This window comes from Filicampus tigris, chromosome 19, assembly GCF_054856515.1.
Source record: "Filicampus tigris isolate MCC_2025a chromosome 19, RoL_Ftig_1.0, whole genome shotgun sequence".
Lineage (NCBI taxonomy): Eukaryota > Metazoa > Chordata > Actinopteri > Syngnathiformes > Syngnathidae > Filicampus > Filicampus tigris.
This window is the reverse complement of record NC_141235.1, coordinates 13,407,339-13,435,063: the sequence shown is the minus strand read 5'-3', so window position 1 is coordinate 13,435,063 and position 27,725 is coordinate 13,407,339. Positions and strand designations below refer to the sequence as shown.

The window sequence follows — 27,725 nt, the reverse complement described above, 5'->3', positions numbered from 1 at the left end:
CCCTCTCACGGCTCTGTTAGACCAAATATTTGCCACGGCTTGGAGACATTCCTGGGCAGCTCCCCTCACTTGCTGAGGCCAGGAACTAGAGGGAACTGACGCCCCACTCTTAATGTTTTCCTTCCAATTCCAAAACATGAAATTTATCATATTAACTCAAATTTACAGTATTTTATGCCTTTCAATGGATCCATGGGTGTTTTTTATGCACATATTTATACATTATCAAGAAAAACTGCGAACTTTGAAATGACCTTGAAATTCTGTATACATTGATCAAATGTGAGCCAACCCTATAATTCTGGTGTTAATTCAACACCATAGGGTGTTCATTTTAAAACCGGAAAAGTGTTTATCTCCATCCACACTACCAGGTCTTGAAAATAACATTTACTGAAGTGTTAAATGTTCAACACCCAGCAGTGTGTTTGGTGTTGACAATGCAGTAGTGATGACGCAATTGAGCGATTAACACTAATGAGTGTTCATGCAACACTATACAATATGGGGAAAAATACCCCATGCCTCACTACCTTAAATTAAAAATCTTACAAAATTTCAATTCAATACACCTTTCTTTTATTAAATACATTTCAGACACTTCATAGCCCATGTGACCACGTGACATCACACAAAATTCAACTACTGACCTTTCTGTTTTAAACAATATGAAATAGAAAACTCAAATGGAAATAATTTTTTTCATCAAATACCATCATGTGAAAATTTTGCGTACCTTAGGGAAGTTCCTTAGGGATTCCATCATGCAGACGAGGAAGAAAACGATAACTGAAGAAAATTGTTTCGACTCTAACCAGTCAACTTCAATCATTGCGTGGTTTCAATTTCAAATAGGCACCAATCAAGGTCGAATCCAGGTGACAATCCATTTTAACAATGTATCAGTGTTACATCCTACACGACACGGGTTTGGGGGTTGACTTCCGCTTAAAGAGAAATTGTGCTTTTCAGTAAAAGTCAATCTAATTATAAATGAAATTTTCTTCATTTTTGTCAGAGCTGTCTGATCTTTCCTTGGCAACAGGTTTTTAATGTTTGGGCTAATGTTCTGTGTAGTCGAGATTCTCAGGATGGATTGCAGTTGTTCACCAATGAGGTGACTCCAACAGTATGTGAATTATTTTCATCACAGAGACAGCTGCTTACAAAAAATACTCTGCTACCAAAGATTGCAGTAGGATACTGTTTGGTGAAGCAGCTGTTGCGCTGTATTATGGGATTAGTTTAAAGGGACGGTGCGGCTGGGATGGCCATGTATTCACTAACAAGTTCATTTTATATATTTTTTGATCAGGAAAATGAAAAGAGTTGCCATTTTCTCTTTTATCCATTCATTTTGGAGAAATTAGTAAATAAGTAACTCCATTAATAACGACCCTTGTTAATGAGGAGAATGGCCGCGCCCCATAGCGTTATCCATGTTCGGCCGAAGTCACGCGAGGAACCGATTCCAAACCCTCCATTGGAAATCCTTGTACTTTTATTGCTTATAACGTCCAAAAACGGCGATCAATTGGCACCAATGTGAACATCTCTACTAATGCCCACTTCAACATATCAAAATGATTAATCTCTCCGTGGCTGATTTATCTGAGAATGAGGAAATGTGGAAGTCAGCAGAGCTACATGGATTTAGGCTGGGACGAGCACACACTGCTGCTTAAAAAAACAAAAAAAAAACACTGCTTCTTTGCTGATCACGGTTAGAACGGGCGAGGCATTAAACACCAGTCAGGATATTTATAGAGACTGAAGTGGGAATGAGACGTGCACATTTATTTGGATGAGGAATGGGCCCAGTTTTTCGACTTAGAGCGCGCCGTCCAAATTGGAAAGTAACAACCAAAATGGCACGTTCCAATGTAGCCACGCTCATCTGTGCAGTCAGCCACGCCAAAACTTTTTGTTCGCTGTTCGATGAGGGCTTTCGTCACTCTCACCGCGCTTCACTGAGGCAGGTCGCGGCTGCAAGCAAGCAAGCAGGGACACCGCACGCGACTGCTTGCGAGGCGACATGAAGACACAGGCTCATCTTCATCTCCACACGCTGGGCGAACAGTAAGGAGCTAATGTTGTTGTGCTAACGCCTTTTGTTTTAACGGCCTGAAGCTAGTTGCTGCTATTAGCCGTCCCAATCATACCTTTAGCCGGGGAGGGAAGCGGGGGGCTCCAGTCTGCCTGCTGTTGCACGCCGCTGTCTCTCTCCCTCCTGAGACACGAGTTTAGCGTCGCTAAATGTCCGAAATATAACCAGTCGGGGTTCGTGTGCGCATTCATGCTCTTGTCCGCTTCAGCTTGTGAAAGTGGAGGAGCAATCGACGGCATTTTTGATTTTGTGGAGGTGATCATGATGAGATCACGTTTTATGTCTATAAATCCAAACTATTGTGCAGAACACTTTTATACTTTTACGGGTTGAAGTGCACAAGAGTAGTAATGTGCAGTTGCATTTTGGTGGCGATCGGGCACCGTTTTAGACAACAGAACTGACAAAGCGAGAAATATTACCAGGCATGCCTTCCTCGCGTGACGTAGACCGCTGAGACCGAAAACATAACATACTTTGGGGGTGGGGAAATTTGACGTAAACCCACAAAAAAAGACCTTAAATCACTACAGAGTTTTTTGAGGCGGGCATTTTAGTACTAATGTCATTTTTACATGCAAACCTATTATAAAAGTGCCAATGTTAAACTCACCCAAGTGTCCTTTAAGTGTCATCAGCGCTTCACATCTTGCCGACTTAAAAAGATATTGTTGCCTGTTAAGAGAATTTGAAGAAGTAGGCTTTGCCCAGCATGCTTTGCTGTAGTCACAGTTACCATATTTACTGTTACTGTTATCATGCCTCTATATTGTGTTATTTGGTACAGACATCGATAATGGATGGATGGATGGTGTAGTATTTAAAGTGGTGTCTATTCTATTTGTGTACAATTAATTAATTTATTATTGCTACTTTTGTTGGCGGGGAATTTGGCACTCTGGGACCAATGTTCGTGTGCAGCACAAGTCCAGGGAAAAGTGCAGTCTAACTCAACGCATGGGTGGTGTTTTCTTCCTTTTAATATTTTCGTAGACGTGTGCAGTTAGAACCGGGCGTTGGCGCCGCTGTGGGAGTGAACACAGCCAAATCAATTCCTGGCCAATGAAAGTGGCTCCACTCATTTCCTGTAAATTCAGCCCAGGAGAGGTGCGCACACAGTCTTTGTCATTGCGGAAGCAATAATAGACTCGCTGGAGTCCATGCAGAAGTACATTTGTATAAGGAACTGCAAGCAAATCCCCACATGTGGATGACGCAAAGTTGGCCAGGGCATCGTAGATCACTGCTGTCAAGTGAGCAATTGGAGAACAGCTTCCAATCCAATAGTTTGTGTCCATGTGTTACACCCACACAGCTGTGCTGCGACTCAGAGTGGTGTTAAAATAGAGATAAATAAAATAGAGATGATTATAATTTATTTCTACAACGGTTTTAGAGGGTCCGTTGCATGTTGTTGTCATATTTATGAATCAAATACGATAACCACCACATGTATCAGTGTGGCACAGAATCTGTCTGACTGCGCTTCGATCAGTTTGGCTAGGTTCACACCGCAGGTCTTAATGCTCAATTCAGATTTTTTGAAAAAAAAAAATCGATTTTTTTGTGAATTTTTTGTTAGAATTTTATAACAGAGATGTATACTGTCAAAAATTTCTTGTAATAATGATTTTTTTTAAATTATGCAAACCTGAAACATTGTTCAATAAACATGTTTAAAGACGTTGCAACAAAGTTAAGAGTAAAATTTTCTTTGGATTTTGATGCCAATATTTTCCTTTTCACTAAAAATGAATACCGACTCCAAATGTCGGTTATCTGCCTCCTTGACTACTAATAATCGGTATCGGTATCGGCCCCAAAAAAAAAGCATATCAGTCTATCTCTACTTGTATATGTATCAATGTGTATCATATTTTAACTACAAATAGGCTACATAGGGGCGGCATGGTGGTCGACTGGTTAGCACGTCCGCCTCACAGTTCAGAGGTCGTGGGTTCGATCCCGGCTCCCTGTGTGGAGTTTGCATGTTCTCCCCGTGCCTGCGTGTGTTTTCTCCGGGTACTCCGGTTTCCTCCCACATTCCAAAAACATGCATGGTAAGTTGATTGGACTCTCTAAATTGCCCCAAGGTGTGATTGTGAGTGCGGACGTTTGTCTCTGTTTGCCCTGTGATTGGCTGGCAACCGATTCAGGGTGTCCCCCGCCTACTGCCCGAAGACGGCTGGGATAGGCTCCAGCACGCCCGCGACCCTTGTGAGGTTAAGCGGTATCCATAATGGATCATGGATAGGCTACATAGGCTTTGGCTACATGTTCAAAGTGCCTTTCAGAGCACCCTGTTAAGAAACTGATAATGAACATGACAAATGCAAATACAAAATGTATACTTAACATTGATGCCTGTCACATTGAAATGTCATATGTCTGTACCAATGTAATAAATGCTTAACATATTCTCTTTTTCCACTGTTAGCGTTTTTCACATTTTTCCACATTGATGAAACCCCCTCACTGACCACATGCTCATTCCACTCAATTCTTTCTTTTCAGGGTGGAGTTCCAGAATAAGTTTTATTCCGGCCAGGGCTTCAAATTTGTGCCCTTTTCGTTTGAGAGCATCCTGGATGGAAGATTTGACGAATGATCATCTGGAATCTCGTCTTCTCTCTTCCAATCTGTGTCAGTGTGCATGAACCCTTGTGCAAAGCTCTGTGTCCCTCTAGTGGCAATCCAAATCGTTTGTGGTATTAGTACACATGTACAGTATAACTATTGTGACGGGTATCAATGCCCCAGCTGTACACATACTGGAACCCATCATGCTGGTACTGTATAGTGTTCACCCCCTCTCTAGTAAATTCCTTTCATTCTTTTTAATAGCTTCAGTGAGGCTTGTGAAATAAGGTGTAATTTCCTGTTGTGTCTGAATCCTCCTCCATGTTTTGGATGTGTTGAAGTACAACATGTCTGTGCACAGCTTTCAACTTCTAGGCTGTGGAAAAAAAGATTCACTCAACTTATGGAAAAATAAATAACCACAAGACCAACATACACTTGCGTTACGTTATAATATCCATCCGACCTTCTCTTGAAAAAAGAGTCTTACTTGCAGAATGATACCTATGATATCTACAGTATGTCAGGTATTAATTTCCATATTAGAAGCCATATTTCATATCAGTATTTTACTATATATATATATATATATATATATATATATATATATATATATATATATATATATATATATATATATATACACACACAGTGAAAACATTGGTATTTAAAACCACACAGTTGTTTTTCATGTTTTTCTGAGACGATAAAATAGCTATCCTTGCCAAGATTGAGTTATACCTGGTGTCTCCTGCATGTCTTCTATGTAAGTTGTGGAGAATAGTGTGTCGTAGATCAGGAGTTCCCAAGTCCGGTCCTCGAGAGCCTCTATCCGGCCTCTTTTAGATGTCTCCGTCCTCCAACACACCTCCAACACAATGCAATCAGTATGTATTGACTGTGAGAGTTTACTGTATCGATGTCATTTCGTGGCATGAAAGTTTCTTTTAAACTGACGTGTGTTACTGCAGGACATTAGGCTCAAGAAATAAAAAGTATAACTTAAGTTATTGGTGATGTGGAAGGTTAATGTGTGTGGGTGTGTGGGGGTGTGTGGGTGTGTGTGTGTGTGTGTGTGACGTGATCAATAAAGATTTGGGGTTTGGATTTAGATTGTGTTTTCTGTCCTGTTTCTTGTCTTCTTTGTCCTATACAGGCTTAGAAACATGTTCGAACCTCGATTTATTTTAATCGGTATAATATATCCTTAGTTGACAGTATACACATGCTGATGTAACTTAAATCTATGTTGTTCAAATGCATGGGTTAAGGCAAAGGTATTTTTTGTAGCAATCAGGGCCCTCTCGATACTGTATAATTAGAGACAAAACAATGTTTGTGAAAAATCTAAAGAAAAGAATACAACAATAATTACACAATAATTGCAAATAATAAAAACAAACAATAGTTTCTGTTATTGTTACTGTATTATTTTATTGACAATCTCAAATGAGGTCATGTTGTTTTCGGAAAGACAACTGTGCAATTACAAAGTATATTAGTATACAAGAAAAAATTTAAATATTCCGCCCGAGAAAAAAAACAAGGTAACACTTGGCATTGACTTTTTAAAGTGTTGCAGCCATTATTGAGTAACTTCCACTTGAATTATCTAGTTAGGCAAACAATTACTCCACTCCAAAAAGAGTTATCAGAATAATATCAGAATTTTGGGTCAAAAGTGGACCAATCCACTAATTGGGTCAATTTGGCCCACCGTATTTCGTTGCTTTGTACGAAAAAGTCAAATTTTGTGGGTTGTTTTGTACAAAACTACCCATTTGGTTTCTGCTAAAACAACCCAGAAAGTTGGATCAAACTGACTCAAGTCGTGGATCGCTCCATTTTTGACCCAAAATATTGTTATTTTTAATTAACCCAGCTGTTTTTAGAGTGAAACAGGATTTGACCCAGTTTAATTTAAATTCTTTCATGTGAATCCATTTAAGTTATTTAACTTGTTTATTGCACTTTCATTCGACACAGACATAATTTTATTGATAATTATGAATTATTTAATCCTACATCATTTTCCAAGTACCGGTATGCCAATTGTGACACTTACTATATTTTGAAGGCCATACCGGAAACTGTACTTTTTTTTTTTTTATCCCAGAACCTTGCTTACAGATACTGAGTGGAGAAGCAACCTGGCAGCGAAAGAAACTTTGTTTTCGTCTTTTTATGAGATTGTATTCACGGCCAGATAATAATATACGATTGAATCTGCACAGGTGATCAAGAAAACTGTTAAAGATATTAACATATCATAGAAGATTAATTGGAAGGCATTGAGCCGAACGGGGGGAGGGAATCGTCAAAACTCCCAACTTCGTCGCGCATGAAGATTGTTTTCTAGTAAGCTAACTTGGCTAATCGTTTGAGTTAAAAGTTCCACATTTGATCGCATTCTCCTGGGTGGCACTGGCGGAATTCGGATGCATCCTCTGATATTTCTTGGTAAGTTTCCGTGGAGACCAACTTAAGTCTTTGTGCCATTCTCTCGTTGCAAAAAAAATATTTAATGGTGACTGTTTCGCGCGAGTGTCTTGAACACTTCGACTCAGGGCTAACTCTCCTCAGTTGTATAGTAGCTCATGAATGAACACAACTTTTCGAAGCATTTGAAAAGCAACGAGAATAGTTACCGTTCAAGTGAGTGACTATTTTGAGTGACCTTAAACTTTGATTTTGCTGTTACTTAACGGAAGTGGTATCATTGGTAAATGCTTAAAGGGAAAAATTGACGATTGATAGTCTTTATTAAAATGACTAAATGTGAAGATTAGACTCATGTCGCATGCAATTGATAGAGTTGTTGATAGTGAATAATTGGAAATTACTTTAGACAAGTATGTGCGTGCGTGTGTTTTCATGAAATAATCAAAGCTGTATCAACTTGTTGACAAGTATGAGTGAAAATAAACTATAGCTGTTACATTATTCAGCCGTTGCCCATTAAATAATTTAAAGAAAACATTCAGCTCAAAATGTTTGGCAGGATACCTTGTTATTTTATACACTGTACCACGTATAAAATAATAATCCATCTTGCCTTATATTGCATTAAGTTGCGTTCTTAAATCCTAAACGGCCATATTAGACATTAGGAGTGTTTTTTTTTTCTTTTGTAATGGGTAAAAGCGTTTTATAAAGTAAATGAAGACAAAGTTCTATTTCTCTTTTTTGTGACCAATCCGAACCGTGACTCATGTGATCCTATTGCACCACTAGTGAGTACCAAAGACAATCTCCTGGTACTGGTACTTTCTTTTCTTGAAAAACATTAATTATTGAACCCTCCACCCGCCTCCTTGTTTGAGACGTAACGACGTTACATTAACGTCTGTCCAATACTGAATCCCTCAACTCTTGCAGAATTCGGTGCGATGGAGTGAGAATGGGACGAGGCAGCGTCGAAAGCGGTTTCAGCCCTGGAGGCTGATGCATCCCCTCCATCGGCTCGCCAGAATGCACATAGCCTCGGTGGGCATCAGTAAGGTCGGCTTCCTGTTTTCCCTCGTGCTCGGCGGCCTCCTCTTGTTGTTCATCCCAGCCCTCCAACCCACGGCTCGCCAGGTGGACTTGCCACAGCCCAGACCTCAAGTGAAGACCTCAGATTACACTTTACAGCAAAATGCTGGGCTTCCCACAGTGTCTGATTCTGCTGGTGCCACAGAATTGAATAAAAGCTCAGGAGAGCAGAATGGTACCATAGAGACGGAACGTTTTGAGAATGATGACTACAAAGAGACGTACTCTGAAAAAAACTCTGAAGCGCTTTCTACCACTGAAGGTCGAATAATTCCTGGACCTAGATCACGAGACCTGCTGGAATTAAAAGACATTTTTATTGCAGTTAAAACCACCAGAAAGTACCACAAGTCCAGACTGGTGCTGCTGATTCAGACCTGGATATCACAGGCTAAAGAACAGGTGAGTGTAGTTTAAATTGGGCCTTTCCAGGTGGATGCCCGGGACGACCGCCCCGTTGGCCCCACCCCATGCACGCCCATGAGTCAAACCTCAAACACAAACATATTCTGTTTAACAGAATAACCTCACTTTGATGTCTTTAAAGCAACATTTCCCTTTGGAATACCGTAATTAGTTCCAGATGCCAAACCTTTCAATCTTTTAAGTAACTTATCATCAGTGCTTCAAATGAACACGCGGGGCTCTATTTTGGTGACCGACGTAAATCCAGTTCGCCATTTGACGGATCTCTGCGGAGCTGGGTTAGACCCGATGTGGTAATATACCAGATGAGTGCAGACTGGCGGATGTGTGAGAGGGAGTGCACGGCTGTGGGACTTTTTCAAAGCCGACCTAGATCATGGCCAACCAAAGCCGCTCCTTTCATTCTCTTTAAATGCAGTCCAGTAGTCCTGTACTAGTCTCGACATGGCACTTGGATCATCAACGCACAACTGAAAAATACAGTCAAGTTCTACTGAGATTACTGACAATTTGCGGTTTTATGATAATCTCATCCAGGATGGCAGTTCAAATTTCAAAATTTAGTCAAACTTGGGGACATATTTTTCACAAAAATTTTTTGGGAGGGATTCCAATTTCTAAGTCCGTTGGGATGTTTTTACTTCATGGTAGGACTACATGAAATTGAAAAAAAGCATGCGATGTTGATGTTGCGATTTTAACATTTGCATACTTCGTATACAGATGCTATAATAATTAACAAAGTAAATAAAATGTACTGTGTACTTCATACATAGGCTAGGCTCAGCGGTCTAAGGTTCAGATCAGGGAGGAAGTGGGAAAAATAAAGCACAAACACAAAACCTACTGGTATGATGCAAAACGCAAGTGTATTAACTCCCCAAAAATATTTACAATATTTACACTGTTCATTTAAACAAATAAATCGTTGCTGTCCTGTGAAAAACACTTATCTCCAATTTTGGAAACTTTTTAAATCTTCACTTTAATGTGATGTCTGTAATGCGGAAACATGTTTCATGTGAAAATAAGGAAATGGAAAAAAATGGAGATAAGTGTTTTTCACATGACAGCGACTAAATGCAAGATCGCGCGGATTGAGTCCTACGTAGCCGCATAGTCCATACAAATCAATGTCAATGTAACGAGAATAAGAATAGGAATAGGAACCTGTCCAGTTCCCTCTTGTTTTTTTCCCCCAGTAGTATGGGTAATGGGTAACATAAATCATATGGCTCTGTGTTTCAATGTGTTCTTAGCTAATTAATTATAATTCCCCTATATAATGTCCAAATATTGGGTGTTGATGTGCATTTAAGTTTGCATCTGACTGGTCAAATTCAGATCGAAGCATCCACCGTAAGAAAACGATTGCCTGTCTTTGCGCTTTGCATGTTGCATAGGCCATTATTGCAATATTGACATTTTTTTTTTGGATATATTGTGCTATGTACTTCATGGTACCACTTTCTTAGCCATTTCTATGCAAGTGAAGCAGGCATGCTTTCGTAATACATAGCCATGATAATACTAATAATATCGGATTCTTCGACAGCAGACGATAGTGATAAATACGTTTTCTTTGTTCTCTGGGCCTCCCTACTTTGTAAGGTGTGAGACCACCTAGTGCTCTACTGAACTGAATTATATTCTGTTGTAATGTACAACCACACTTTGCTTATTCAACAAAACATCATTTGCACACTTTTCACCATCCAGAGTAAACAATGGTCTGATTGTATGAGAAGTGTGTACGTCTGCATGCGCATGCGTGTGCGTTGACAGTTTGTAAACGTGTGTCTTTGTCTCTTCCAGACCTACTTATTCTCAGATGGTGAAGACAAAGAGCTGCAGATGAGAACAGGTTAATATGCCGAACTATTACCTAATGGAGAATTGGAAAGAAAAAGCACATTTTTAGGTATTTAAGTACTGACCGCCAATCAGATGACTGGATAGATTTAGAAGGAAACCACAGTGCATACTCCATCTGTATCTGGCTGCTCGATTATGGAAGAAATATTTCATCATGATTATTTTGGAAATTATTAAAACAATCATTTATTTTTGGCTACAAAACAAGAAAATGTTTAAATGTAAAAAATATTTAAGACAAATTCTTTGATATACAAATTTTGCACGTTCCTTTTGGACCAAACAAAATTGCTAAAATTGGTTATTTTCAAATAAATGTTAAAAAAAGTACAAATAAATTCAAGTATGGGTTCCTTGTATAAACAAACAAAGTGCATTGGAGTTTACTTGCGATACACTTGCAGGGTTTTTCCTGGCTCAAATTGAGCCAGAGGTGGTACCACTACCATCCTGACCCTGCGCCATGACGTGCACGTATTCTGTAAATTCAACTGACTCACTTTGTTTTACAAGTTTAAGTTGAGAGCTCTAATAAGAATGACTGTGATCATGTTAAAGCATTCATCTATTAAAACTAGAATCATACACAAATCAGGTGCCGACTTTAAAGTGAAATGACACTTTTCCCACAATTTCTCTGCTTTGTTTCACCTGGACTGTTAACTCTCCTCCCCACGAGGTCGTACTTCAAAGTAGTGGCTGATTTTGCCTGCCATGTCTGCAACGCTAAAAATCATTTCAACAAGACATGCTTGGATGCAAATAAAACATTCAATATTTACTTGTCGCGACCCTTGTGAGGAGAAGCGGTACAGATAATGGATGGAATATTTACTTGTTTGTACCATCTGCCAGGGCAAATTCGGACGTCGATAGCACCAATAACGGGGGGGAAAAAAACACGTTTCGATCTTCTTTGGTAGTTGCTTCAGGTCTTTCCGGTGCACCGCTGTTCATGTTGTGCTTCTATAGTGGCGAACGCTGCAACTGGAGTTAAAATCCGTTGTTGCCAGACAGGGACATCAATCGCTCAATCAACACAGCTGGAGCTTGACGCTGTGTTTAGCGATATCGATTGCTCTGGCTGAGGGTGGGCACAAAATTAGCTGGAGGCGGCCCCACGCAATTTTGAATGCAGGAAAAACCCTGACTTATAAATTGCCAACAATTCAAATAGCTCTCTCAAGTGCACATTTTGAAATCAAGTATGCTCACCATAGTATAAGAATGAATACTTATACTACTACATAGTATAAAGTGAATACTTATTTAACTCATTCAATGCCAGACCTTTTCAGACCCTCTTTTACCCTAACGTTTGAAAAAATAATGAAAAAAATATAAATAAGTTCCTGGGATTGAACAGCTGGACTGTGAAAAGACAAGTCAATTCGTCAATGGCAGTGAATGAGTTAACAATAATATTATGCCAATTTTGTAATGGTTGAGTGTAAGAATCGTCATCGCAATTGAATTTGGATTAATTGCACAACCCTCCTGTATCTTTTTTGAATCTCTCTTTTTTTTATAGGTGCAAATATTATTAACACCAACTGCTCAGCGGCTCACACTCGACAGGCTCTGTGCTGCAAAATGTCTGTTGAGTATGACAAATTCATTGAGTCTCAAAAGAAGTGAGTGGGGGGGGGGGGGGGGTTGTTAAAGGTCTGATCTGAGAACAAGACCTTAAGACTCAGTTTCTTTCGTAATATTTTGTCCTTTAGGTGGTTCTGTCATGTGGATGATGATAACTATGTGATCCTACCTAGTCTGTTGCAACTGCTATCTTCCTACCACCACAGCCAGGATGTTTACCTTGGTCGGCCCAGTCTTGACCACCCCATTGAAGCTGCAGAGAGGGTCAAGAGCAATGGAATGGTCAGTAACTACACCTCAGTTGAGTTTTGAACCTACTCTGAATGGGAGATATTGCAGAAAAGCTGAAGATCCCATTTTTCCTCCTTTATGGAATCATTTGTGTTTATGAAATATGAGTTAAGTGGCAAAATCCACCCGTTTTTAGTCACCTCATGGGGCGGCCATTTTGTCACTTTTGTCGACTGAAAATGACATCACGGTTGCTCAGGGCTCAGGTAACGACCTATCACGGCTCAGCTTCAGGAAGTAGGTGAGCCGTGATTGGTCGTTACCTGAGCAACTGGGATGTCATTTTCAGTCGAGAGAAGTGACAAAATGGCCGCCCCCTTAGATAGATGGTGGATTAACTCTTATTCCACAAATGCAATATTTATCAGAATGCCTTGTTTCAACTAGTGGGCCTACATAGAAAATATTCTTGAAAAAAATATGTTTGGGTTGAGTTTCACTTTAAAATAAAATCTGTTTCTTGTTTCAGGTGTCAGTCAAGTTCTGGTTTGCAACAGGTGGCGCGGGTTTCTGCATCAGCCGAGGTCTGGCACTGAAAATGAGTCCATGGGCCAGGTAGGTCCTGTCTTCTCCTCATCCCACAGTTATTCAAAACCAGTTGTGTTTTGCAAAGAGGGCCAGATTTGCTGAGGTGAAAATGTGTGGTGGCCGACCGTACAGTTCCAATTGCTTTCAGTTACGATGTTCGTCACCAGTCACGTAGACGTACGTAAGACGTACGTAAAGTAGTTTGCATGTTTTAGCGACTCTTGATATTGAATTTCTTGAGAACAGCCACAGTCTATTAGCGAGCTACACAGACACAGTTGTTTTGTATGCCAATGAAAAATATGCCACCTAATGCGACTTTGAGAGTGTTGTGTTTGGAGGTATATCCACAAGCACCCAAGAGCACGGTCGCGGGTCTGCTGCCATCTTCTGGTGAAATATAAAATAGTTTTTTTTACATGTGTATTTTCTACTGCGGACAACAGTACTCACGAGCCACAAATTATTCATTTTTTGCCAAGGGCTTCGTGCCGGTGGAAATTTGAATATGGGCCGCATTTGGCCCCCCGGTTGGACTTTGGACACGCCTGTTCTAAATGGTCTTACTGTATCAGGGTTCAGTCATAAAAAGTCAGAAAAGCATTGACTTTTTGAATTAGGAAATAATACCTCAAAAGACTTGGATTTTAATGTCTGCATGTAAAATTTTATGTTCTATGTCAGGAGTCTAGGCTGTGCCCAATTTTCACAATATGGTTAACCTAGGCAGGCGATCGCGGCCCCGCATCGGAGGCGGCGGCTTCGGGTGGCCGCCAGAGTGTGATGGTGACAGAGCCGTCCGGCCGCAACCCTCCACCCTTGACTTGTGTACCCTTCCGGCCGCGACCCTCCGGCCATATTCATAAACATTGTCGGCCCCCGCTCCATTCCGCCCCCCGACCCAAAAACAGCAGTTGTCGCTCGCTCCGACGCGGGAGTAGAAAGAAGCCTAAAAAGAAGCCTTTCACCGAGTAGGCTGAGTTGATTTTTGGCCGCCTCGCGAGCACGTCACACGCATGAGGGCCGATTAGTGGGCCGGACTAAAATCAACTTCCGGCCATACTTAGTCCAGCCATTTTTTAAAATTTGTTACCCCCCACCCCTCCACCCCAAAAATGGGCATCCGACCGGTCCGGCCCAGGGACGTACTGCCCAGCTCTGTATTTAACTAATTGCTAATTTGCTACAATAATACATGCTACAAGGCAGGGAAATCGGTGTGGAAATAAAGTTGAAGTCTGTAACTCTATCATGTGATTTCAGTTTGGGGAATTTCATCAGTACCGCAGAGAAGATCCGCCTCCCGGATGATTGCACCATTGGCTACATTATTGAGGCTCTGCTGGAGGTCACATTAATCCACACACACCTCTTCCACTCCCATCTGGAGAATCTCCAGAAGCTGCCCACTGACAGTGTGTTAGAGCAGGTTAGTGTGTTTGTGTTCTTGGTCTGTTGGCATCAGAAGGGTGTGGAGTAGTCTCTGTACAGAAGTTATGTTTGATAATTGGTTGAATACATGTGTTATTCCTGGTTAGGAGGCATTTATTTATTTATTGAACTGCTGTACATCTACAGAAGCTTCTATTGGTAATAATGTGCCTGAAAGGGGGGTGAGGCCTTTATTTGTACAAATGTCTTTTTTATCATATTAGATGTGATTATAGAATACAGTATACATATATATTTTTTTAACAAATTAGTAATTTAATTAGATGTAATATAATGATAATATACAGTACATGACCCCCCAAAAATATTAGAAAAGTGAGAAAAAAAGTACTGAAAACACTTGGGTTTGATATTACAAGATGAATATGTGATTTATGTTAGAGATGGACATTTAATGTTTTTTTTACAGGATTAATGTGGATTAATGTTTTGTAACAATGTCTCCCTGGTAGGTCTGAATGATTTTAGGGGAAGACTGAAGTGAGATTTTTCTGACAGATAATGCGATTTTGATTCAGTTCACGATTTTCTTCAAATCTATGGAGAAAGTGCCACAATAAAATAAATAAATACACCCTTAAATATTTAATATTAAAATTTAATATTTAAATGTGCAATTAAATACATCAAATAAATAAATAAATGTATAATTAAGTAAATGTGTCATTAATTAATTAGATTTCCAATGCATTTATGTATTTAATTAAGTATTTCATTGTCCTGTATTGCAGTGTGTCGTGAATTTATTTAATCTGTCAAACTCACCCATCAAAGTTCAAAAAGGAAGTGTTTCTGAATGGGTGATTTAAATGTGAAAGATAAATATTTCCTGTTAAAATGGTCAGGAATTAACACGTTTACTTTTCTGGTTCTTTTCATTCAAATGTTCATGTAAACATGTTTACATTTTTAATGTAATAAGCTCAAGCGACGAGCTTTACGTGCTGCTCGCGCAATCACTATTGCACTTCTTCATCCATGGTACTTATGAAATTGTAAATATGGTTAAATGTTGATGGAAAAGACAAAATGGATGTACAGTTGTTGTATATATGTATATTTTTGTTTTGATGGCGTCCGGCTGGCTGTGTCTTGCTGGCTTCAACCCGAAAATAGATTTTTGGTTTATGTGCATTTGATGGGCTGTACTTTGCCACATCGGCACTTCTCGTTATGGCAGAAGTCCACATCCTTGGACAGTTAAGTTGATCCAGCCCCCAGACTACCCCGTGCCTGTTGTAATGGAAAAGTAAAAAAACAAAACTGATCACCGTTGTCAGTATTATCATGATATTGTCTGCAATGGTATCAGTAGTGCTTTTTTTAATGTATTCAAGTGGACAAGGCACTGGCGATTAATAAGGGTATGCCAATGACGCTATGTGAGGAAATATTTAGTTTCATAACGTTCTGTAACAATAAAAATAACTACTATATTCTACATTCCTGAGTCAGAACTGTGAAAGTGCGAGTTTTGAGAAGGCAAACTTAACAGATCCCTGTTTTCCTCTAATAGGTGACGCTTAGCTATGGAGGCTATGAGAATCGACGGAATGTGGTCAGCATCGTTGGAGGCTTTTCACTGGTGGAAGATCCAACAAGGTAGAAAAATAAGTAGTAGAATAGTCCAAAAGCTTGGTGTTCCTCAGCTCAGATTCTCATGAGATGATGCATTAACAAGAAACTCTTCCAATTCCACAGGTTTAAGACAGTCCACTGCCTCCTATATCCTGATACCGATTGGTGTCCAAAGCCTAAAGCTCCTAATGGAAAGTGACGTCCACCGTACCTTTTCCGGCAGCTCTGATTTAACGTAACCTTGTTCTGCTGAGATCCAGCTACCTTTAGTTGGGAATTGTTCACAACTGATGCTTTAATTCAAGCCTTGCTCACCTCCTACCTCATGAGTGTTTGAATCGATTCATTCGCCAAAAGACATAGTCAATACAACGCCATGGCATCCTGAGCCAGAATAACAGAAATGAATTGGAAGTCGTTTGTAGTCTCTGGAGCATCTGAAGCTTCTTCTAGAATCAAATTCTGCACATTTTCTGCTGCGGTACGCAAGTGTGCTGACTGTGAAAACTGAAGAAATGATAAATAATAATAATAATAATAATAAATGTATTAGAAATGAAGAAACGTATAACTAGTATCAGAGAAAGGACATATGTTGCACCTTTGTGAGGAGGACGTTTATAGCTACACTAAAAAGGAAAAAAAACAATCTTTGTGATTAAAGTCTAGAACTCAGAAAATGTAACAAAATATAAATCCAATATTCACTCATTTTGAATTTGATACCTGCAACACTCCAAAAAAACTGGAACGATGACAGCAAAAGAAAGTTGAGGAATGCAATAACTTTTTTTTTTTTTTTTTAAATCGCTGTTTGTAACATGAACAGGGTAATTGGAAACAGGTGAGTCATGATTGGGTATAAAATGAGAATCCCCAAAAGGCTCAGTTGTTCATGAGCAAGGATGGGGCAAGGTTCACCACTTGGTGAACAATTGGGTGAGCAAGTAGTCACAGCAGTTTAAGAAAGTTTCTGCAAGGAATTTAGGGATTTCATAACATCATCAAAACATTCAGAGAAAAATGAAAAATTGCTGAACTTAAAGTGGAACTCAACCCAAACATATTTTTTTCAAGAATCTGTTCTATGCAGGCCCACTAGTTGAAAAAGGCATACTGATAAATATTGCGTATGTGGAATAAGAGTTAATCCACCCATTTTTAGTCATCTCTGAGTGTGGCCATTTTGTCACTTCTGTCGACTGAAAATGACATCACAGTTGCTCAGGTAACGACCAATCATGGCTCACCTGTTTTCTGAATCTGAGCCATGATTGGTCGTTACATGACCCCTGTGATGTAATTTTTAGTTGACAGAAGTGACACAGGGAGGGGGCGGCCTGATAGTTAAGTCAGTGTTTCCCAATATATAAATATATATATAAAAATATATAAACATTTTGAATTCATTGATTTAGCTCAAACAGTCTATATGACCGGGGGGGAAAAAAACTCTGACTCTGCCTCAGTGCTACGTTTTGAGTAAAAATTGGAAAAACATATTCTTGCACGGTCCTATTTCCACCAAGCAGGACTGTTTGATTCAGTTCCATGTTTTGCATTTCTGTTATTATATATAAATGTCCATATACAGTGTTGTAATAAACTCCACAAAAAATGACATGGCAATGAAGGAAGGTGACTCAAGAATGAGACGATGAGGTACTTTGCATGTGTATAATGAATGAATTTAATGTCATGTCTTCATAATGTCATCCAGTTTTGTAACAGACCCACATTTATGGTTTTTGCACTATTTTGACTGTGCATGTATTTAGTTAGATGCTCTTTTTCAAAGTGATTCTTCATGTGGTCATTAAATGTTAACTATGTACAGTAAGGGACCAGAGTCCAAATTTGTACAGATCCTTTTTAAAAGTGTATAACCTGGACTCTTACTTTTCTTTTTTTCTTTTTTACTATTTGGATGTTCACAGATTCAATTGAACAATGTCAACAGCATTTTCATAAAGTTGGATGTTTTAGCAGTTTCACTTGTGCCACTTTATTGACAAAATACATGCTAAATTTAAATTGTGGTGTGCTCAGTGATGTAATGTTTAGCTTGATAATGTTTTTCTTATATAATATTACCTCTTGGTAAAAGTCCAGCATGAGATTAAGGTGATGTGTTTTGAAGTTCGAAGCTACCTTGCATTATCTCTTCGGTGATCAGGTTTGACCGCAGATGAATTTGGCTCCACCCTATACCTAAACTCAGTATTTCTATACAGTACTTGTTGATTTCTACGTAAGAGGATTAGGGCCATTGGGGGGGAAAAAATAGGTTGGCAAGATTCTCACTTTTATCTCAGAATTCTGACTTTAAAGTCAGAATTGTTCTTTAAAGTGAGAATTCTGACTTTATTCTCAGAATTCTGACTTAAAGCTCACGAGTGACATCCCTCACCCTTGCCTTAAAGGGATATCAGAAGTGGGAGAATTCTGACTTTAAAGTCAGAATTGTTCTTTAAAGTGAGAATTCTGACCTTATTCTCAGAATTCTGACTTTAAGATCACAAGTGATATCCCTTACCCCTGCCTTAAAGGGATATTGATTTCTCAAAAGGAATATCAGAAGTCAGAGAATTCTGACTTTATTCTCAAAATTCTGATTTTCAAGTGCGAATTCTGACTTTATTCTCAGAATCCTGACTTTATTTGCACAAGAATTGCAAATCCAAACGTGTGTCACTGCACGTCAGTGCGTGGGACTATGATGTGAAGTCTTTTGTCAATGATGAAGTGTTTGATAAAAAAAAAAATCTGTAACGTTATACGAAAAAAATTATAAAATGTCGATACCTAAATTGACCTCCAATTCATTCAGTGACATTTGTTTGGTGATGTGCTTTGAGGTTGTTTTTTTGTAATGTAGATATAAAGTAATAAATGCATGTGCGTTGTTAACTCTTGGCAAACAGTATTTTATTTATTTTTTTACAGTTGGTTATGTGTGTACTAAACAACAGTGATTTGCACATATACAATATTGTATTGTAGTCTTGCCGATGGGTGTTCTATTTATGTATATTTTAATCGCGAGTGTAGTTTCCAGAGTAAGTTAATCATCGAGCCTAATATTTAGGTTACCGTATTAAACTAGATGAGATAAAGCTCGATTGGAATTTATAAAGCTATGCACGTGATAAACAAGCAAAATACCTTGGTGGGCTGTCGATGACTCTGCTGGACAGGTACAGGAAAATCCCACTTCGACCCTTAAACTTTAAATGTAACTTTGGTAGCCAAACGGAACCGAGTGACGCCTCTTCCTGACTGCTGCGGTACAGACAAGCCTCTTTCGCGTTTGCACTGCTTTGGTGAGTACAATAACTCTTACATTTTCAATCATTCAAAAGACACACATATTCTCTCTTCAAGTGAGCATTTAAGGGGGCGATCTTGCTGGTTTCGTCGCGTATCATCATGCCACAGTTGCGAGTCACGAGTCCGACTCGTCGCAAGTGAAATGTTCTCTTTTCATTTGCAGTTGATTATTTTTGGTCCTGTTTCGGTATGGAGATTTCATTTAAAGGCAAACACGCTCTGGTCACCGGAGCAGGAAAAGGTAAACATAACACCACGCAAAACAATGACTATCCTTCCTGCATGTGTTGTGTGCACTAGCCCGACCCAACGACTAGCGTGGTGTGTAGCGTCCCCAGTGGATGACGTGAACACCGCGGTCAAAGTGTTAAATCAAATACTGCACTGTTCTCTACTAACTACTTATGCTACTGTACACAAATGTATGTAAAGTCTTTGTACGATGTTTAAATAATGGAATTTGAACCTGAATTGAAAAATTCTCACTGACAGTACAGTACTCATATGCCTTTCTTGTATCTTCAAAGAGCACTGGTGATGATTTATATTTAACTCCAGTTTATGTTTTATATAATAGTCCCACGACATACTTTACCTGCTCTTGTTGTAGAGCGAGTCAATCCAACAACAAGACAATACAATACCATAAAAAGTTAGTGCTTTTTTGTAATATAAATCGCCATCGTCTAAATTGTCTTATTAGAAAAAGTTATGCATTCCTGAAGGAATACTTTGGTTACAGGGTGCACGTGTGGATTTTGTTTGCACTTTTTTCCAAAATGATGCAAATCTTGTTGCTGTTGTTGTTGAGCTGGCAGTTTGCCTTAAAGCGGGGGTTCCCATTACGTCGATCGCAAAGGAATCGTGGGTAGATCACCAGCCTATCATCTGTCCTCACTACTGTATTGCTACGTTCACACCAACTGCGTTGGCAGCGTTTCTTTTTTCCCATTCCGCCTCGCGGCAGCCAGTCAGCGTCGGGCATCCTACGTCACACACAGCCGCGTCCTGTTCACTCGGCGGCTTTTTTTTTTTTAACAGTTCTTGAACTTTACAGACAGCAACATTTATATAGCATTAGCATAGTGTGCAAAAAAGTTGGCTTGTTTTATCCTTGGGCGGATTGTTGTTGTTGCAAATCTGCTTGAGGCTGGCTATCAGCAGCTACTGTCCGAACTATGCGTCCCTTGCTGATTCCATTCAGTGCAAGTCATCACAGTAAGGTAATTACAAAACATTTTTTGTTGTATTGTGCTCTATCTCTATAAAGATTGATGAGTCATGCAAGTACACCAGCATAAACGGTACATCTAAAAATAATTCTCAATATATTTATAAATAATGTATTTTGCATTTTTAGTAGGTGGTAGATCATTTTGATTCGGTCATGTCATAAGTAGCGCTCAGGCTGAAAAAGTGTGGGCACCCCTGCCTTAAAGGGATATTGATTCCTCAAAAAGGATATCAACCCGCCACACCCAGAGATGGCTAAAAATGGATGGATTTTGTTGCTTAAAGAAGAAATCAACCCAAACATTTTCTTTTCAAGAATATGTTCCCAGCAAGCCCACTAGTTGAAACATGGCATTCTGATGAATATTGCATTTGTGGAATATGAGTTAAGCAGCAAAATCCACCCGTTTTTAGCCATCTCGGGGGGCGGCCATTTTGTCATTTGTGTTGACTGAAAATGTCATCACAACTACTCGGGGCTCAGGTAACGACCAATCACGGTTCAGCTTCAGAAAACAGGTCAGCCGTTTGTGTTATCGTTCAATTTGTGTTTTGTTAATTCACACGCTGTTTGTGTATGTACTGTATCCTAGGGATTGGCAGGGCTACGGCTCTGGCTCTGGCACGGTACGGCGCAATTGTCACAGCGCTCACGCGCACACAGTCTGACCTGGACAGTCTGGTACACGAGGTACATGATTCTTAGTATTCTATTTTTTTCAGAGCTAATTTACTTTTTTCCCCTCCTACATGCATGTGTCTGTTTTCTGGTATGTTCCCATAGTGTCCGTCCATCATCCCTGTGTGTGTTGACTTGGCAGACTGGGGTGCCACAGATGCTGCCCTCAAAAACGTTGGCCCTATTGATCTGCTCATCAATAATGCTGCATGTGCCAAACTCCAGCCGTTTCTCGATGTCACACCTGACCAATTTGACAAGTAAGACAATTGTTGAGCAAGGTTATTATAGTTACAGAAAACTAACAAAATAACTCAAACTAAAATTGAAAAATATTTTTGTTAAAGCGGAAGCCAACCCAAATGTATTTTTTTCAAGAATATGTTCTATGCAGGCCCACTAGTTGAAATACGGCATTCTGATTAATATTGCGTTTGTGAAAAATGAGTAGCAAAATCCACCCCTTTTTAGCCATCTCGGGGGGCGGCCGTTTTGTCACTTCTGTCAACTGAATATGACATCACAGAGGGTCAGTGCTCAGATAAGGACCAATCATAGCTCATCTTCAGAAAACAGGTGAGCTGTGATTGGTCGTTACCTGAGCGCTGGGTAGTTGTGATCTCATTTGGAGTCGATGGAATTGACAAAATGGCCGCCCCCACAGAGGGCTTAAAACGGGTAAATTAACTCTTATTCCACAAACACAATATTTATCAGAATACCTTGTTTCAACTAGTGGGCCCGCATCGAATATGTTCTTGAAAAAAAAAATATTTGGGTTGACTTCACCTTTAACAAAATAAAATACAGTTAAAAATGCTTTTTTAAAATAAGTAGAAAACTAATTGAAACTACATCTTACACTGATTAAACAAATTAAAACTAGCTAGAATGAGAGTGAAAATGTCCCTTGTTTTTGTCTTTGTCAATTATTATCAGACATGAGCGTTCAGGGTTGATTTTAAATGTACTTATATCGGCATTACTGTATGTCCGTATAGAGGAAAGAAAGCCAGTCGTTTGAGAATTCTAGTTTACTTTATTACAAAATACTTAGTGACTTTTATTGACTTTTTTTTTCAATTTTGCACTCGACAAATACGCCATATATTAAAAAAAAAAAGAAAAAAGGACTAAAACGAATAAAAACTAAACTAAAACAAAAGCATTTTTTGGGGGGGGGGACACACACAAAACCCCAAACTAACAAACCCACTCCAAAAACAAATTAAAACCAACTGAAATCAAAAAATCAAAGTCCAAACCAAATAAAAACCATTTATAAAATCCAAATCCCAAACTATTATAACTGGGAAAGAAATCACTTATTCTACTCAGTCAGTTGAGAGGTGTAGTATATCAGCTGACTCAGACCGAAAGGCACGTGACTTGTTACATCGCTTGTACTGTACTTGTCATGCGATTCTGCTACAACAGAAAAGTCTCTCCCCACCTCACTTCCACAGTTGTAAGCACAGATGTATAGATCCTTACACATTCATTGATCCTGTACATCCTTTAGATCCTTGACCCAGATCTGCAAATTTTACTAACATCAATTTTATCCTGTTGAAACAATTCATCATCTCAGTCTGAATATGATTCAAGTGGGAACTAAGGAGTGGAATGAAAATGTAACCCCGTAAGTAAACGAAGTGCCTTTTCTTTCTAGGTCTTTCACTGTGAATGTGAAAGCGGTGCTGCATGTGTCCCAGGTAAAAATAAAGACCATTATGTTTTCTAACAGCATGTTGAGGAGCTTTTAAATTCTCTCACTCCAAAACTGTTTCCACTGTATCAAAGAAGGCTCCTGTTTCTGTGTGGCAGGTTGTGTCTCGTGGGATGATAGCCAGGAGATCGGGAGGCTCCATCGTCAATGTGTCTAGCCAGGCGTCACAGTGCGCCCTCGAAAACCATACTGTCTACTGTGAGTAAACTGAAGATCCAGCTTTGTGAGCGCTCACCTTTGACTTTTTTTAATTGTTGTTTAGAAAGAGCACAATGTCCCGATGGATTCATCTCGCGCTTGTATGTAATCGCCTTCAGGTGCTACTAAAGGAGCACTGGACATGTTGACCAAAGTCATGGCTCTGGAGCTGGGACCCCATCAGGTACGTGGCGTTGTTAACGACATGGCAGCAATAAACTTGTTTGCCTTTGAACACTTTTTTGGAACTGTTTTCATTAAGAGTGGCACAGATACAGGAAGCAGGATGACACAAACAATACAAAATGTCATTTGCATCAAAATGTTTTGAGGGGTGGTGCATGGGCCAGGAACACTTACCGTACTTCAATTTTGGTGAGGATTTGCTTAGAATTGAGGATACAGGAACTCATTTCCACCATTTGAGTAATCATAATGGCACTGGCCATCTCAAGGAACCAGCCTACAAACATGTTATTACTAGTGCTGTCAAACGATTAATTTTTTGGAACTAATTAATCGCAAAATTGTCCATAATTAATCGCGATTAATATTTTTCAACTACAATTTTTTTTTACAAAGCTTGGAAAAATATTTGCTTGAGTAAAATGTTGGCATTAATATGGAAAAAAAATCAAAGTATATTTTGATTCAAAAACTGTTCTAATAGCTTTCTTTCTGTTTTAATAGCTTTCCCTGAATATGATTCTTTTCCTGTAAAATACAACTGTTGAACGATACACCAAAGACGTACAACTAATATGGTATTTGAATTTGGCTTTGCAAAGTGCGCAAATTATTTTGGATTTCTCCAATGATCCATCGAGCAACTTTTTAAAGTAAAACTACGTAAAAGTCTGTCTTTGTGACAGTGACTCTCCTTTTTTTTTTTTTTTTTACAATCTACTGGTCTGTCCTCTCGTCGGTTATTTTTCCCCTCAATTTTTTATAAACTATTAACCAATCTAAAGTGTTAAAAATGGCTTGCTCTTCACCAGAGCTGGGCATTTGTCTATGCTTTAGTCTGTCAATGAGTTCCCGTCTATATTTCAGACCCGCCCGGTCGGTCCGAGTCAGCCAATTCGGCGTAGAGAACGGATTTTACTGGTACCACATGGCATGCAGGTGCCCCACTCCTGAAAAAAAAAACAAAAACAAGAAAACAGTGTTGTGTTCCTTTCGGTTCCACAAATGCAATGACGTGCCCCATTTTGTTTTTATTTCATTGATTGCCATGCTGTGCATGTGTGTGTGTCTAATGTTTTTATTTGATATTTTTCTTTATTTGGTGGCGTGTCTGCTTGTGCGGCGTGTGACATGAAACTCATGTTTTCGACGCCGATTGGCCGTCGCCGACAAGGGTCGGACTGGGACGGCGTGGGTCGGCCGGAAATGCCGCCCAGAAGTTATAGACAGATAGATGATGCCCAACTCTGCTCTTGACAAAATGTTAATGGTTCAACAAACATGTGTTTCGTGTTTTGTTTTTTCGGTTTCCTGGAAGTGACGGTTTGGAGATTTGATGATTTCGCCCGCTTGGCATCAAAGATCATTCCAAGAAATGTAGTATTTTGTACTATTTCTATTTCAATGGAATGTACAGTGATTTTAACGTGTTTTATTTTTTAGTGCCAAACACAATAAACTTTTTTTTTTTCCAAATTTAGCGATAAATTATTGAGATCAAACCAATTTTTCAGTGTGTTCAGTTCACTTTGAACAGCATTCAGAAGCTGTTTTGAGACTTTTGCCAGCACAATAGAGAGTGGTATCATCCGCAAATTTTTTCATTTCATTTCATTTTTTCATTCTACAGACGTTGCATATATCATTAATATTTAATATGAATAACTTAGGGCCTATTATAGACCCTTGAGGTACCCCATAAGTCACCATTAAAAGACTAAAAAAAGAGTAGTGTAGTGGGCCCGAGTGTTTATCAAAATAAGGCAGAGGTTTTATCTTTAAAAAGTATATTTGCTAATATTGTAAAAGCATTGTAACATAATGCACAGTTCAATTTGAACTGAACATCTCCAACTTTTAAGTTCCCCATCCCTGGTCTAGTGAGTGTCATTATTTATGATTTTGAGTTTTAGTAAAACAATAGTAATGTATGTACAAGTATAGGCCATTTTTAAATGACATAATGTCCGTCACATTATCTTTTGACCCCAAAATATTTATCTAGTTTAAATTATCTGGAGATCATTTATCATTCAAAATGTGACGTAAGATAATATACACACATAATAGACACATAAAAAACATTTTAGGACATAAAATATAGGTAATAAGTGTTGAATTTCTGGAATAGTAATCATACAAATAGGTAGTAGTCCGCTGATAGTGTAGTGGTACACACGCCTGAGTTGTGTGCGGGCAGCGTGGGATCGATTCCCGCTCAGTGACAGTGTCTATGTGTGCCCTGCGACTGGCTGGCGACCAGTTCGGGGTGTAGTCTGCCTTCGCCCATTGACGGCTGGGATAGGCTCCAGCAACTCCCCGCGACCCTATATAGGATAAGCGGTTTAGAAGATGACATGACATGACATGACAAATAGGTAGTAGTACTAGTATAGATTTTGAAAAAACATATATCTATTTAATTTTGCAACAAAAAAATATCCATACAATTCAGGTGAAAAATAAGCATCAATTTAAAAACACAAAGCAACAACATTTCACTCTTCCAGAGCCCCTAAATGGACATTGGAGGATCGGGGCAATTGTGCTCAACTTGCATAATATTACGATTTCATCCAGTTTCTTTGTTTCTGTTGCTCATCTATGCTTTAATTGACTACAGTTTGTAGCTGTTACTCATCTATGCTTTAATTGACTACAGTTTGTAGCTGTTACTATGTCCTCTTACTGAATGTCCTGTGCTGCGATTGGTGTCAGATTCGCGTGAACAGTGTGAACCCCACTGTGGTAATGACTGAAATGGGCCGTCTGGGTTGGAGCGACTCTGAGAAAGCTAAGACCATGACATCCCGCATCCCGCTGGGCCGCTTTGCAGGTTAGAGCAAGCAGACTTGACTGCTCCTTTGCCTTTATTACAATTAGCCCGCGCTCATTAAACATCAATGTTCTGTAATACAGTACATCTGAAAGCATGCTACTGTATATTAACTTGGGTTTGCTGTAATAATACAATTGTGCGGCCCTGTCTGTCTTTCTTAACCTTTGGACAGAGGTGGAGACAGACCACTCCAGACCCAGTTTTATGTACTGTAATAATGTAAAAAAATAAATAAACAGATCATCTCAGGACCTGTAAAAGTACCAGTGGTGATAGTAATAATTATAATGCACTTAATTACTTTTTTTTTTAATGCTAATAATCAGCTAATATCTCATTGGTTAAATTCAACAGAATAACAATGTGATGAATGCTACGAATTGTACAAATTTACCATCTAGCTGTCGAAATGACAAGATAAGTAATTTCAAAACTTTTTCCACCAATGTCCCCGTAACTTGTACAACTCAATTGTACAAAAAAAAAAAACATCTTTTAGCGAGGGGAAGTAAAATGAAAAAAGTGAGATTATATGGTTGCACAGCCTCTTAGAACTCAGAATGTAGATACGTTTGGAATTGACCAATCACATTCAAACTAATGTTAAATGGGAGTCAGGGAACAACAAGGTTCAGATGTTCTAGTAGGCTTTTTAACAGACTCCTGAAGGTTTTGTGCAAACACTGACTAGTATTTTGAAATGTTCACATTTTTTTGGAAGACATGATATTTGCACTAGCAGAATTCGGGGTTATAAAAAGGATAAATCCTCATTTCCTTGGCGACTTTATGCACTGTGATTGAACCTTTAAACTGACTACTTTCTTTTTGTGTTTGTGTCCAGAGGTGGATGAAGTGGTGAACAGTATTTTGTTCCTGCTGAGTGATAAGAGCACAATGACAAATGGAGTGTCCTTGCCTGTGGATGGAGGCTTCCTGGCCTGTTAAACCAGCAAAATATCTCCAGCAACTCCCCTGTTTGGTCTCTAGCCAGAATTTGGTTTTATATGTCAGTTGTAGTGCTGGTTAATGTACCCTTATATGAATGATGTAACAACTGTAAGGGATGTGGGTCCTTTATTTAGGTGTGTCGCCAACAAGGGATGTCATAGGCCGGCGCATATGTTTAAGTTGCCGCCCAGACTGGTTTCCGCCAGTTGGTGGCCAGACTTGGTAGGAGAAGGACGTCTGTTGCAGCCTCTCTGATTTTGCTGGTCGACACGACTCATTTTGTGACGCAAGGTAGTGCGGATGATCGCTGTTCATGTATAGTTACAAGGACCTGCTATCTGGCTTGTTACCGTTTTCTCGTGGGTGTGAATAAAGAATTTTTGATATCCCATCATTACCGTGGGTGTGGATCTTTTCTTTTTTTTTTTTTACCTGAAACGTTACAATGTCTATGCAAATAGTGACGACTGCGAGAAAGACTGAGATTGGGCTACTTTCCGACCTTTTACTTTGTAAATGTTATTTACGACTGTAACTCTTAGAGTGTGTGTTTGGCGGGTTGCATCAACATGAATGAATATAAAATTGAAAATGTTTTAGTTGAAAATCATTC

The 27,725-nt window shown here is 39.2% G+C and overlaps 3 protein-coding genes across 6 annotated transcripts in view; all 3 read left to right on the top strand.

Annotated features, from left to right (window-relative positions):
* The window catches only part of atp6v0a1b (ATPase H+ transporting V0 subunit a1b), a 40,211-nt gene extending 34,518 nt beyond the window's left edge, over nt 1–5,693 (top strand). For all 4 annotated transcript variants that reach the window (XM_086016119.1, XM_086016118.1, XM_086016116.1 and 1 more), the window contains one exon: nt 4,622–5,693. In XM_086016119.1, the coding sequence (XP_085872245.1) occupies nt 4,622–4,715 (94 nt within the window). In that variant the 3' untranslated portion in view covers nt 4,716–5,693. The remainder of the gene's footprint in view (nt 1–4,621) is intronic.
* A 1,099-nt stretch (nt 5,694–6,792) lies between these two features.
* Nucleotides 6,793–17,958, top strand: rfng (RFNG O-fucosylpeptide 3-beta-N-acetylglucosaminyltransferase). Its single transcript, XM_086017005.1, has 9 exons — nt 6,793–7,147; nt 8,066–8,623; nt 10,463–10,511; nt 12,054–12,156; nt 12,247–12,400; nt 12,879–12,964; nt 14,201–14,366; nt 15,906–15,991; nt 16,091–17,958. Exons 2-9 carry the CDS (start codon nt 8,132–8,134, stop codon nt 16,164–16,166), a joined length of 1,212 nt encoding a protein of 403 aa, XP_085873131.1. The 5' UTR covers nt 6,793–7,147; nt 8,066–8,131; the 3' UTR covers nt 16,167–17,958.
* Nucleotides 17,959–18,108: 150 nt separating this feature from the next.
* dcxr (dicarbonyl/L-xylulose reductase) lies at nt 18,109–27,503 on the top strand. Its single transcript, XM_086017006.1, has 9 exons — nt 18,109–19,290; nt 19,461–19,538; nt 21,124–21,221; nt 21,315–21,469; nt 22,882–22,924; nt 23,037–23,136; nt 23,256–23,320; nt 26,041–26,158; nt 27,006–27,503. The coding sequence occupies exons 2-9, from the start codon at nt 19,487–19,489 to the stop codon at nt 27,107–27,109; spliced, it is 735 nt and encodes a 244-aa protein (XP_085873132.1). The 5' UTR covers nt 18,109–19,290; nt 19,461–19,486; the 3' UTR covers nt 27,110–27,503.
* Nucleotides 27,504–27,725: the final 222 nt, after the last annotated feature.